Below are 13,071 nucleotides of genomic sequence, written 5' to 3'. Positions count from 1 at the left end.
TAAACCAAATCAAAACTTCCGTGCAAAGCCAACTATTAAGCTTAGTATTGGAGACGATTTTTGTAGTCTTTAGAGGTGCTCTGGCACCTTTTGAATAAATTAATCTTTAATCTATCTATATACGGTATATATATTTCTCAAAGTCCGTCTGTGGACCCGTCTGTAGGTTTTTCGGCTATAGCTATTATTAGAACACCTGAGCTGGACAACAATGCAGACTCAAAGTCATGGCTTACCGTCATTGGAAACCTAACCTTATTAACTAGCTTAGTGGAGTTTTCCATTGGCAATATGCCAGGCTAACAGCTTGAAAGTTACAGTTGTTTGACAAAGTTTTAAAACCTTTACCGTTGTTTTTATTTTTCTCTTAATTTATTTCAACTACACGACACACTTCTCTCATGATATGTAGTTTGTTTGAAAGTTAGAATGGCAAATGTTGTTATATGTTAAATACAAATCAATTTTTTGTCCAGAACTTTTTATTACTTGGGCAACGGCGTGTTGTACAGCTAGTGCTCTAACAAAAAAGGCAGCTGATAAACTGGGTCAGCATTTTGAAATGCAAGGGCTCAACTTTAATTATACTTTCGTGTGATTTGAAGGTAACTGAAACATTGTTGAATATGAATTTTATAGCATCAATGGTAGAAAACTGTCATTTTCTTTAAACTTAGCTGCTAAAGATTTTTCATTTGTAGAGAGCAACATGATATCGTATAAAACATAAAAATAGGCTAGAATTTAAAACTCAAAACGTTAGTTGTTAGATAGAAAATATCGTAGTTTTAAAACCAAGCATTGTATTTTATCATTAACCCAATGAACTATTGCAGAAGTGTTCCAAACAACTGCTAGCATATTAAATCTAGTGCTAGAGCTGTACTCAGAAGTATGTGCCAGTAATATAGATATAAACATTTCTGTTAGCATCAGTCTGTGTAATTATGACTTCACTTAATTGAGAGCGTGATTATTATTTTATTCTCATAGTGTTGAGTCAGAGTTGTGTTCCTATTACTTTTATTTTGTGTTCTGATCAGATTATAGTGACAACTTCTACAGTTACTCTGAATTATGCCTGGCTGGGCAGTTGTTCATCAAAATTCATAACTGAACATCTATGGCTTATTTCTAAAAAAATGTGAAATTGTAATATTTGTCTAATTTGAGATGTCAAACTTTTCATAACACTTACTGCTCCGATATTAACACAAAAAAACTGAGTCTGAGGAAACATGAAACAGCACTCATAAAACAAAACCACAAACACGAATTTATACTAAGGTGTCTAAGTAAGGTAAAGACACAATTCATAGAGAAATATAAACCTTTACTATAATAAGAATCGTGTCAGTTCATCAGTCATGGTTGAATGGTAAGGGAAAAAATATTACAACGTATAAGACTTGAACCCACAACTTTCAGCTTGATATCAGCACTCTAAAACCTGTGCCAATTGACTGCATTGCCATATTTTGGAATAACTGGGCAGATAACTATTACGCTTGATGATTTATAATGGAGCACCGAACTGCCAGGTTACTGTTAGTAATAATACTAGACTCACCGTCAGAAATGGTGCTGAACTCTGAGTACGAGTCCCACCGACTGCTCCTATCAAAGCGAGAGTCTTGCGAAAAATCTTCCGTGCAAATATTTGCTGTAAGAAAAAAGGAATAACAGAGAGAAGCAAAAAAGAACATGTAAAACAAACAAAACACTTGTGTCACTCGTCAACAAGCTAATGTGAGAAGTTGCATAGACGCAAATGTATGTACAGTCTTGTAGTTGATACCGTTGAAACCTACACGCATCCGCTCCGAGTATCTGCTAACAGCTCATTAAGGCTGGTTCACACGATACTGTCGCATGTCGGTGTTTTCCTTTCGGCGTTCATCATCGAGTATGTAAACCCTAAACCGATGACATCGACGAAGCAAGGCAGATACGTCAGAAAAGTCTGCAGCTGTCATACTTGTCTGATATTTTGCTGAGCACTGAAACTGCCGATACAATGTGATCCATTTCGGCGATAGTAATTCGTGGTTGTGGATGGCGTGATTTTTATTTTTGTTTATTATTAGTCGCTGCGGGACTAGTATTTGACTCAAGCACACGCAAACAAATAGGCTTTTCACAAGTTGAAAAAACAACTAGAACACTATGTCACAGAGCATTTGCTGACGCAAACGGGAATTGGTTTGCGGTAGTATTTTGGATGAAGTATTGTGTTATCAACCCCAAGATACTGAGATATAGTGTGAACCAGCCTTGAGTTGGCAACTTTTGCAGACAGTTTGGTGAGTCACACATGTAAGTCTGTTTTAGCAAGTATTAGTTTGCTATGAATGTATTCTAAATAGTTTTGCAAAATCTCTAAGCTGCGCTCGGTGCTAAAGGCATGACCGTCATAGGTTGTCAAAGCAACGCTTGCGGACTCATTCAAACTCATTTCAGAGCAGCCGGTTGCTAAGGATTTGATTCAGCATGGGAATGAATGTAACCAAGGAAATCTCTATCAGCTGTGGAGGTATGCAGTCATTAAGGACTAAACACTAAAGAGATACCACAAAGTTAGCTTTCCATGAAGGTATGAGATACGGGAGCAACAAACTCAATGAAGAAAAATATCCTCATTGTGTAAGATGATAACTTCACAAAGATGATAACTCCACATCATACCAAATGCACAAATTTTGTACAGCTATTTCAGGTGTATGGAGGAAGGACATTAGCAATTAAAAGTAACTCGCTCTAAACTACATGCTACAAAGTCAAAAGAACATTTAGTTTTTTATACATTAAGCCCATTGCCAACTTAAGAATCTCATTCCATCTGCTGTCGTTGATTTCCTTTAAACAGACATAACTTGTCTACGTGACAGTTCGGTATCTTTCTGCTTAGACAACTGTCATTGCATATTGAAAAACTGTTCACTGATTTGGGATTGTTTAAGCTAGATTTATAAACTATGTAGACAATAGGAATGATGACATTTTGACCTCCGCATAGAGCAAATATTTCGTTCAATTTATGAAACATTATTCGGAGACAGCTGCTGTGTCTGACAGGTGCTCTTTGAATACGGAGTATGGGCGATGGAGAATCACTAATTGACATAATATTTATTTTGTATCTTTGCATCGATCGTAAGAAGTTGGGAAGTATCATTGACTGAGAAGAATAAAAGCAAGGAAAACAGAACGCAAATATATTTGCCGTATGCTAATCACTTGATACAAACAGGCATTCTATGAGCACCTGTCTCTAGTAAGGTTGATGAGAGATGGCAACTCCTCATAGCAGCTTGAGTCTTATGTTTACCACTTACTATTGTTATCAAGGTCATATTACAAAATGCAGTGGTTTTTATGGTTTGGTCTTCCTAGCTAATATCTCAAGTATGCTTCAACTTTGAGATACCTTATCATTTATTTACAAATAGCAATGTTAGGCTTGACTCTCTCTGACATGTACTATCCCTTGACTCTCCCTTATAGACGATATCCCTTGACTCTCCCTTACATCTATTATCTCTTGACTCTCCCTTACATCTATTATCTCTTGACTCTCCCTTACATACGATATCCCTGAACTCTCCCTGACATATATTATCCCTTGACTCTCCCTTACATATGATATCTCTTGACTCTCCCTAGCAAGATAACAGCTTCCACTAGGAATAGTAAAATTGTTTAACAGCACTTACTTCTGGAATCAGGAGTGCAAAATATTAACTCCAATTTTCCATCTTCCACAAAATCTGGATCTGGAATCAGATGAAGACAAGGTTAGAAGATCACCTCATTTTCTATGGTTGATTCTGAACTGAGCTAATGGAAGTCAGTACAGGTAACTAAAGAATGGAACTAGCTAAATGTTTGATAGAATTATGTTAAAGAATGGCAAGGTACAACAGCAGAAAGATAAGTTTTACACATGACTGAATTGAGTGTTCACCCAATCACTAAAAAGCTCAAAAAGCTAAAGGATAAAAGAGGTTTGCCCCCAGTTATCTGACTTGAACGAGTTTCCATTCTCACCCTTTTTGTTGACTTTAAAGATTTGCCCCGTTATCACAGCAAACAACGACTCATGTATACATATTTTCAGGGTGGAGCATCCTCCCTCGGTGTGATATGAAAAACAATGAATCTAACAATCCATTTCAATGACAACTTTGCCAGAGACTGCTGCCCCTCCTAAGGCCAATCTACGACAATCTTGCGGATGCAACAACCTATGTGGAGCTTCAAAACATGAGATAAAAACACTGCACTGTATCCTTCTGCAAACAAAATTTATCAAACAGCGATAGCTCCTTGGGCTAAACATTTTAGCTAATTGAAAGCACTAACCAATTAAACAGAGAATCAACAAGCTTTCACAATCACGTAAACCCTCACAAAGACAGCTCATCGGTTGTCAAAGTTCCTAAAAATTTGACCACAGTAACACATTTTTTGTTAGTATAAATGCTAATATCTCAGTAAGATGTTTTGCTATAGATATTTATATATTTTTAAAATATATATATAAGTAAGTAAAAATATATAAATTTCTTTTGTTACTCGAATGTTTTAGATATTTTACTTATGTTAGCTTTGTGGCCAGTAACTAGCCATTATTCACGCTACGTTCTTGTATCAAAGGATGCAGTTGGTTCTCTTCTAACTACTCAGACCAATCAGAGTTACATCTACAATGTATTTTGTTTGCTCACTTTGCTATAGAGTAGGGATGGCCAAATGATTTTGGTCATGATCTGCTACAGCCAAATCTGACAAATTAAAGATCCACAACGAGCTGAAGATGCGCATTTTTTCTTTTCTACCATATATATACATGCAATTATTTGTGTACATCTTAGAACAAAGCGTCAAATACGATTTTAAAAAACTTCGTTTATGTACATAATTTGACTATAAATCACCGAATGTGCTGTAATAGATATGACTGATATCAGTGAGAAAAACGATGAGTGGGGCTTTGACTTCACAATACTATCAAAACACGGTTTCCTGCTACTTATAGCGACTCTCAAAGTTTATGAAGAGGAGTATTTGTGAGTGGCATGGTACGATTGCTTTTAAAAAAATTCATTGCTGAAAACAATGAGTTTACAAATATTCTAAGAAGAGTTTACAAAACCTTTTTTTAAATAAAATCTTTGAAAAAATACTACAAAAACATTTTTTGACAGCCAACTTGAAAGACCCACAAAAAACTACAGTGATCTCATCCAGATCTAGATCTAGCAATTGCCATAGTTGCTATTAATTATATATTCAGATAGGATTTTAAAGACAAAGTATTTTTATGACTCATCAACTATAGTTTCATATTTATAACGGCACTTGTCTAAGTGTATTGAGATTTAATATAGGCCGAGATTATGGGCACTGTTGGAGTAATTGCAGGTTATTAACGTGTATTGCCTTAGTAACCTAGAAGCCATACAGGGAAAGGTATGCATATCATAAGTACTCCATCTTATATTATTAAATCAAACCAAACAATCATTAAAAGAGTCTTTGATGTATTATGCAACTTTTGAGTGAAGTTTATGACTGTTTGCTCAAGTTAACCGCAAGTAGTAGGCACCAGAGGCTGTTACTGAAGGCAAAGGAATGTGAGGGAACTTGAAGGATGCGGGAGATAACTAGATGAGCTTTAGGTCTACACTAGAAATGCTTTACAAATGCCAGGCTAATATCACAATAAACTGGAGAAGATTCTATAAATGTTAACATATGTGAGGCTCGAGAACAAGAGAAGATGCGGCTATCAATGCCAGATTTTCTGGCCATAAAACGAAAAGCAGAGCAATAGAATACTAGCGCCTTCCTGTAGCACATGCAATAATAACCGGTGTCTTACAGCTGCTACTACTTGCTCATAATTAATAGAAGCTAATAAAATAGCATTAACAAGCAACACTAGTCTCCGCCGACTAACAAAACAAGATCACCAAACTACCGGTTATGTAAGAGTTGGTGGCTGGCAACTAGAGTTTTCAAAAGATTACAACCATAGATTGCCGATCTCTGGACAATGCTCCCTAGCATTCCTGCATATCTCATTGGATTTTCTGCAGGTGGCTATAACTAGCTCGATGACCAGGCAGCGATGATCAGAGCTTTACACAAAAGGTCATAAGTCTTGCTGACACTAAATTTTAAAGGAAAACAGCATGCCTTCGCGAACATGAATATGCTGCCGAACATGAATATGCTGCCGAACATGAATATGCTGCCGAACATGAATATGCTGCCGAACATGAATATGCTGCCGCTTTGAGCTATTAGTCAGGGACCAATGATAATACGAAGAGGAAGAATGCATCCTTTACAAAATGAGTAAATTTTCAATAACCCCGAACTGGTCATATATTAATCAATATTGTTATGAATTCAATGTTATTTTTAATCATTCAATTTTTATGTTTAGTGTAATAGAAACTGATTATTTTTAACAGCGAAAAGCATGCTGCCATCAACGGAATTAGCCAATGAGAAGCGAGAGATGCAAATAGTTCTCTCTAGTAAACAACGATGGTATTGAAAGCATCAGTTCTTGTATGAGTATGAAACGTCGGGTTGTAGTCACCCCACCCTCAAGCAACACCATAATGTAAGGCTTATACTGTTAATACAACTCTTTCATAGCCAGAGAAGTTTGTATTCAGTCAAGCCATGATAAAGGTTGGAATGAAAGAAGCAAAATTGATAACGTTGTACTCAGACCCAATAGTGCAACTGGATGAGCAATTAAGTGTGATTATTGGAAGAACAGAGACCCTGCCCCATCCCTTCTCACTGCCCTTTTATTTCTACTACTTCATTTGCAACTACTCCGGAAGGCCCTTACTAAGAGAGTACATCAACCTCCAGCTAAATATTTTCATTGTGAATCCAATTTGCGTTGAATCACTAAGGCAATTGATTTCCTTGGTGGAAGTGTGAGGTCGACATTGTCACTCTATTGTCAGCGATATACACTATTGTATGTTCCTCTCGCGCACCAGCTTTAATTGAATGCTTCCCATGATATGTAAACATAACCTCTGGTCACGACAAGAACACCGTACAGTGCACTCTTATTCTTAGACTTCCAACCTACAGAACTTAGGCTATGCACGTAGGCTATTTCTAGATTACCAGCTTCTTGTGTATATAAGGATTAACCATCTACTAGCCCTCTTGTACCTGCGAAATAAGCCTTCACTCTCAGGCTAGCTTTCTCTTTGTTGATGAATGTTAACGGAAAACCCTAAAACTCGGTCAACTACAAGCAGCCTGTGGTCCCTGATAGCGTGTATAGTCAATCGCTCTTTGACTAGCTTCAAACAGAATACTTGGTTCAACCGTTTTGAATTGTCAATCACACATCACGGCCAACAAATAAGGCCATTTAAATTGACTAAAGTCTTTTTTGACAAGTCATAAATGTCAAGTCATTGTATTTTACAGAAGAAAACCTTTACGGCTGTTTTAGTGTTTGCTTAACAACACAAGCTATTCATTACGGCGCAAAAATAACAAAAACGTTACAAAGGAAAGCTGTTTGTCATCTCTTGTTAGACTAGCATATTCAGCCATGTCTTAATCTCCTCGCGTCTTGCCCTTCACAGGCTCGACATAGTCGAGAGAGTTTTGCAAGCTAAATCTATTAGATAACTTACTGCCGGACATAACTGAACTACACCCAGAATATTTGTATTTATCCTTCCACGCATATGACAAACATCATTTTCTATTCCGCGATACCAACATATTACATCCACCATCGTATGTTTCAGTTTGCGATTTTTTGTTACCACCCCATTCACTAGCTTTACTCTTCTGCAATGCTATTAGATTACTAACTTTTAATACACTTTTGTTCAACTCGCTCAATAATTCCCGATAAATGTCTTTTCGTTTTTGTTTTTGACGTGTAATAAAAAACATCATTTTTTGTTGATGATTTACAAATGCCAATCAAAAGTTATACACACAACCGCAATGAACGGTACACTTGTACATGTACCTGCTAGTATTGCACAATTAAGACACTGACAAATATTTACAAAAATCATCAATTCTGTATCTAACAAGCAAATTCATTAGATATAAAGAATTGTCTTCTCTCGATGAAAGATTTGGCATTGTTCCAATCCCAAATAATATGAGCCAGCTTGGCGCAAGAAACTATAACCTGGCACATTTTGTTACCGCCGGTGCTCATTATTTCTGTTACAGCCAGGCGATTCTAGGCCATAAATACACAACTGACCTATTGTGAAACAACATTCAACAAAGGCAGCACAACTGGCAGCACTTCTCAGGAAGTCTCTCAAAGGCAGCTGCTCTTCTGTCTCCAGTTAACGCTAATTAAATACGTTATGTAATGGAATGCCTAGCGCAAGCTTGAAGGCCAGTGATACTGAAGAGCTAGCTTCCATAATCTGCACTTAGAGCAGTTGTGCTTGTACTACACTTGTACTGCAGTGTACATCTACTCCACTGTACTGTCTCTGTACTATAGCTCAAATATACTTGTACAAAGGTACTTGTACTGTACCTGTACTACACTTGTACTGTAGTATACTGGTACTATACTACACTTGTACTGTACTTGTATGGCACTGTACTTGTACTGTACTGCACACGTACTGTACTGTACTGCACTGCACTTAGTCACTGACAAACGTTACGATAAACGAAGCTGGATTTTAATTAGATGGCTAGTTATGTATTTATTCAAGTTGGTGCTACTTCAAGCCAACTCATGCCAGCTTCTTTTAAAACTTCATCATGCCTTTAGCCTACATTAGCAAATATGTGTAGCTTAATTTGTGATAAAAACTGCTCCAACCGAAAAGGTTTAATTCACACATAAAAGTTTCTTTTCTATCTTCAAACATATAGAATAACTTTTTTATGTATAAACTCAAAGTCCTGGTAGTCTATAACTTAGAAAACCGTAGCTCGGTTATGTCAGACCCCCTTCAAAAGCAGCAGATGAAAGCCATAAAACTGTTATTGTTTATCTTACCTGAACACCCGCTAGTCCTACCCGCTGCAAAGCCTTTCTCAAATAGTATGCATACCCTTGCTTATCGACTCCTTAACAAAACACTCTCTCAAGCATTTACCAATAAGATTGAAATTGTGCAGGCGAACAGCTAATGAGATCGCTACAACTTTTCGTTTAGCCAATCATTGTGCATCGGTGTTTTGACCGAGTTACTTTCAATAATAGAACGCAAAGCCTTCAAAGAACTGCGTAAACACGGTTCATATAACAACATGTTCAAGTGAAATAGTTTTATTGTTGACATTGTCATGGGGTTTCTGTTAGCTCAATGCAATACTCCACTGACCGCACACACACAGGCAGCATGCTGCCAATTGTTAAATACAGTTTTTGATAGTAAGGTAAATTTAAGTGCTAAGGGTGAGAAGGTCATAACTAGGATATAATTTTTTTTTCAAAATAAAACTGTTAAAACACCTACAGACGTTGTCAAATAGACGATTGAAGAAGTATTTCTAGCAAACCAAGCCTAGGTCTCAGAGGAATTAGTACAAACTGCAAACTTATAGCACACGGTAGACCAAATATACAGGTATAATTAGTCAACTTCATCTATATCTATATCTGTGATAATTAAACACATGGTATAGAAAGATTTCCTGTCAGATACTATATGTAGATCTATCAGGTATTTTGGGAGCGTGTGTTTTTTCAGCAGCCCAAAGGCACAGCTTTGGTAAACCTAATCGTGAGTTTTGCAGAGTCAATGGCTACGTGTTGGAGCAGCTTTACTTGTAACAGGCAAATGTTAGCAAACCTGTCTGATCTAAACATCGAATAGACACGAAACTAAAACCCTTCCAACCAACACAACTGCAGAAAGGCTATTTAGTCAAACTCGGGCAAACCAAGGCTATTTCACTAAACTTTAGTATTCTAGGTTATTCCACCCAAGTAAGTCAAGGCTAATCTACCCAACTATTTTTTATAAAAATGACTATAAAAATGACTAAAAATGACTACTATGGACCGCCTAATAAAAATATATCTACATATAATTCAAGTATACTAAGGCCATTTCACATATCCACCATCAACTATACCAAAGATATTCTGGCCAACCCAAGGAACTAAGACTATTTCACTTAACGGAAGGCCTAACTCGGGTTTTCAAAGGTTCTTTACATTCCTTCCCATTTACTGCAATGGCCCTAGTGCCTTACTGACTCCTCAAGCTGAAGACACGCGGTGAGTTTTGAGAGCACCTGGCATGCAAAGTCAGGGATTATACAGCTATGTAGGACCTTAGCAATCATACGCAAATATTGGACATAGTCGATCTCGAGCAAACACTCCGCTATTTATAATCCATAATGAGAAGCTCATGACCGCCACGCTCAGCTCCCTGATGATCAGCCATAAGAGCATTTCTTGGGCAATCGACAACAAATAGGCCTTGCTACTTCACATATGTGCAAATATATCTTATAACATTGAAATGTGTGCTGAGAATATTCTCAAAGCTCACAGGGTCATAAGAGTTTGATTGTGAGCAAGGCTTGGGAAAAAGTCGAATCTCATCAATGCTGTTGATTTCTAAACATTAGCGACGCACTACAATCGTCTAGCCTATATCAGAATAGGAAACTCTTTAAAATCGAGTCTCAATACATCAACTGTTATGTAACTCAAAATGTGTTAGGATTTTGTGAACTCGATTATTGAAGGGTGCTTTTAAACTATAAACTAGCTCAAAAGGGGTACACGCGTTGAAATATCAAAAAATATTTATCACTGATTCATATATGCAATAAACATTTGTTCATCCGTCACATAACCCTAAACTTAAAGTTATCTTCTGCAAGTCGTTCTCAACGATAGACGACTGACAAAATGATCATTCTATTGATAAATATAATGAAATTTTAGCTTACACTGAACAAGTTTGTTATAAGGCAAGTGTTTGGTTATCATAGCCTAAAGATATTAAACTATTTGTGAAGAAGTCAGTTCACAGCTTCTAATGGGTACATCCTGCATGCGCATATCCACTGTCAATAGACTCTAGGGGACTCGCTCGCTCGTCACATACCTTTGTGTACAAGAAACTAGGTAAAAATTACCATAATTCTTCTACAACCATCAAGGGTAAATACCCTAGGACACTTATATTTTGCTAATGTTTAGTTTCGTGAGTAGCATACAGAGTAAAATTTCGATGCAACTTAATTTCGCAGCTCTGATGAGTGCGAAAATATGGTGATGTAAAAATAAATGCAGTGGAACAAAATAATTAGATTCCTCAGGTTCAGTTCACCGGTAAGAAAAGAATTTCAATTTGGGACTAGTTTGTAATTGTAAGCCGCAGGTAGAATTGTGTGGCCAAGATCGATAGTTCAATTCGATCGCTTGCTGCCATTTGTTTCTTGGACTATCAATGAACAAAGCTATTTAATTCCGCGTTTTCGCTCGTTTGTTATGGTAGTTTAGTTTCACTCATGAAATTTTCGCGAGAAGATGACTCCGCAAAAACGCGAAAGTTAGATGAGGCGAATACATGTGTCCTAGGGTAAAGTAAAATCTGAACGCCTTTGGGGTACCTATTGCTTACCAACTATGTATAATTAAAGCACTCTTAAAATGGTGCATGACTTTGGTCTTTCTTTCAACTAGAACATTGCCTAAATTTACACTAACTATAACAAAGGAATTTCGTGACAGAAAACAGTCCGGAGAAATCATGTGTAGAAATACAACCAATTCATTGGATCACTACTTTTGTATCTCCTCAACATTGAACATGAGGAGAAAACTTCAAGCTTCTTGCATTTTGATAAATAAGTCAACAATTAATGTCTGTTTAGCCTTTTGTTCAAAAGCTGATAGGCTTAAAGGTTACAGTATAAATGCGTCAAAACTCTAGCCTCATAACCTATAGTTATAATAAAGATAATAGCCTTAGGTCCCACTAAATATCATTTAGCTGTTGTCTTTGTCGATGCAAGGTATAGGTCAAAGAACTAGCCAAAAGAATGAGCCACTTACCAAGCTCGGCTATGTCCAGCTCTCTTTTTTGCAGAGTCATCCTATCAGACATGATAGTAGATGTGTTCATCTGGGCCCTGCAGACAGCGTGCCGTCGTCCCGACAGTATACTAAACACCTTCACAATTATGTCTCCGCATAACTGCAATGGTCTCTCCAGAGAGACACAAACTCGACTTTGCCCTGGAGTTATGGCTCTAAATACAGAAAAATCCGTATGCGTTTATTAAGTAACACCCGCATTGCAGCTACGCTGCCAGCAGCACTGACTAGTCTACAAAGTGAGTTTCATCAGTTTCAACAAAGTTATTCTTTTCAGTTCGGTCGCTTTTAACTTACAGTGTTTAATGCAAGTTGAATTCTACAAATTTTCTTAGAAGGCTTGACATTATCGTGACATATGTTACGCGCAGCAACAATAGAAGAGTAGTCGAATCATGAAGTCAATTGATCTCACACATCAGCTATGAGATCAACTGTGCTATTGAAATCAATTCCATTGCTATCACAAACTTCTGTCTTACAGTTGAGCAATGCACACATATGAGCATTTAGATAACAGCTTTTGCTGTAATATTTTTGTTGTTAACGCAACAAGTATGGCTGTTCTATGCTGCCACCCCTAATGAGGTTATTTTGTTAAATTTGATTATCTGGGTATCTACCATAAAATTTGATGTCATACTTTCTATAATTGTATTAGAATCTCAAACAATTACTTTAAATTTTTGCGTATTTGCTGTGCCATACTGCAGAACGAATAGTTCAGCAGGCCTTTTACAAAGCTAAGGAGGTGTAATCACCGCTTCCATGGTAACCACGTTGATAGAAGCAGCAATGCATTTGGCTAGCAACTAGTTTGGCATTCTAATGAGATACCATACAGGTCTGAATGCATCACCTAGCTAAAGCTCATGTGCTTGAAATAGTTATCAGTAGTTTAACTGGTAAATCTAAACGCTACTTTAGTAGGAAAGGAACAAGTAATCAAAAACAAAAAA

At 37.0% G+C, this 13,071-nt stretch overlaps 1 protein-coding gene across 14 annotated transcripts in view; it reads right to left on the bottom strand.

Moving 5' to 3' along the window:
- LOC137386905 (tensin-3-like) overlaps positions 1 to 13,071 on the bottom strand; it is a 73,945-nt gene that overhangs the window by 44,197 nt on the left and 16,677 nt on the right. For 13 of the 14 annotated variants that reach the window (XM_068073109.1, XM_068073115.1, XM_068073117.1 and 10 more), the window contains exons 7-9: positions 12,071 to 12,267; positions 3,714 to 3,773; positions 1,571 to 1,663 (exon numbers count right to left, since the gene is read on the bottom strand). In XM_068073109.1, coding sequence (XP_067929210.1) covers positions 1,571 to 1,663; positions 3,714 to 3,773; positions 12,071 to 12,267 — 350 coding nt within the window. Of the gene's footprint in view, positions 1 to 1,570; positions 1,664 to 3,713; positions 3,774 to 9,043; positions 9,070 to 12,070; positions 12,268 to 13,071 lie in introns of those variants that run through there. The other variant, XM_068073124.1, reaches the window with a different exon arrangement.

Source organism: Watersipora subatra, chromosome 2 (assembly GCF_963576615.1).
Source record: "Watersipora subatra chromosome 2, tzWatSuba1.1, whole genome shotgun sequence".
NCBI lineage: Eukaryota > Metazoa > Bryozoa > Gymnolaemata > Cheilostomatida > Watersiporidae > Watersipora > Watersipora subatra.
This window is presented reverse-complemented; position numbering and strand designations above follow the sequence as displayed.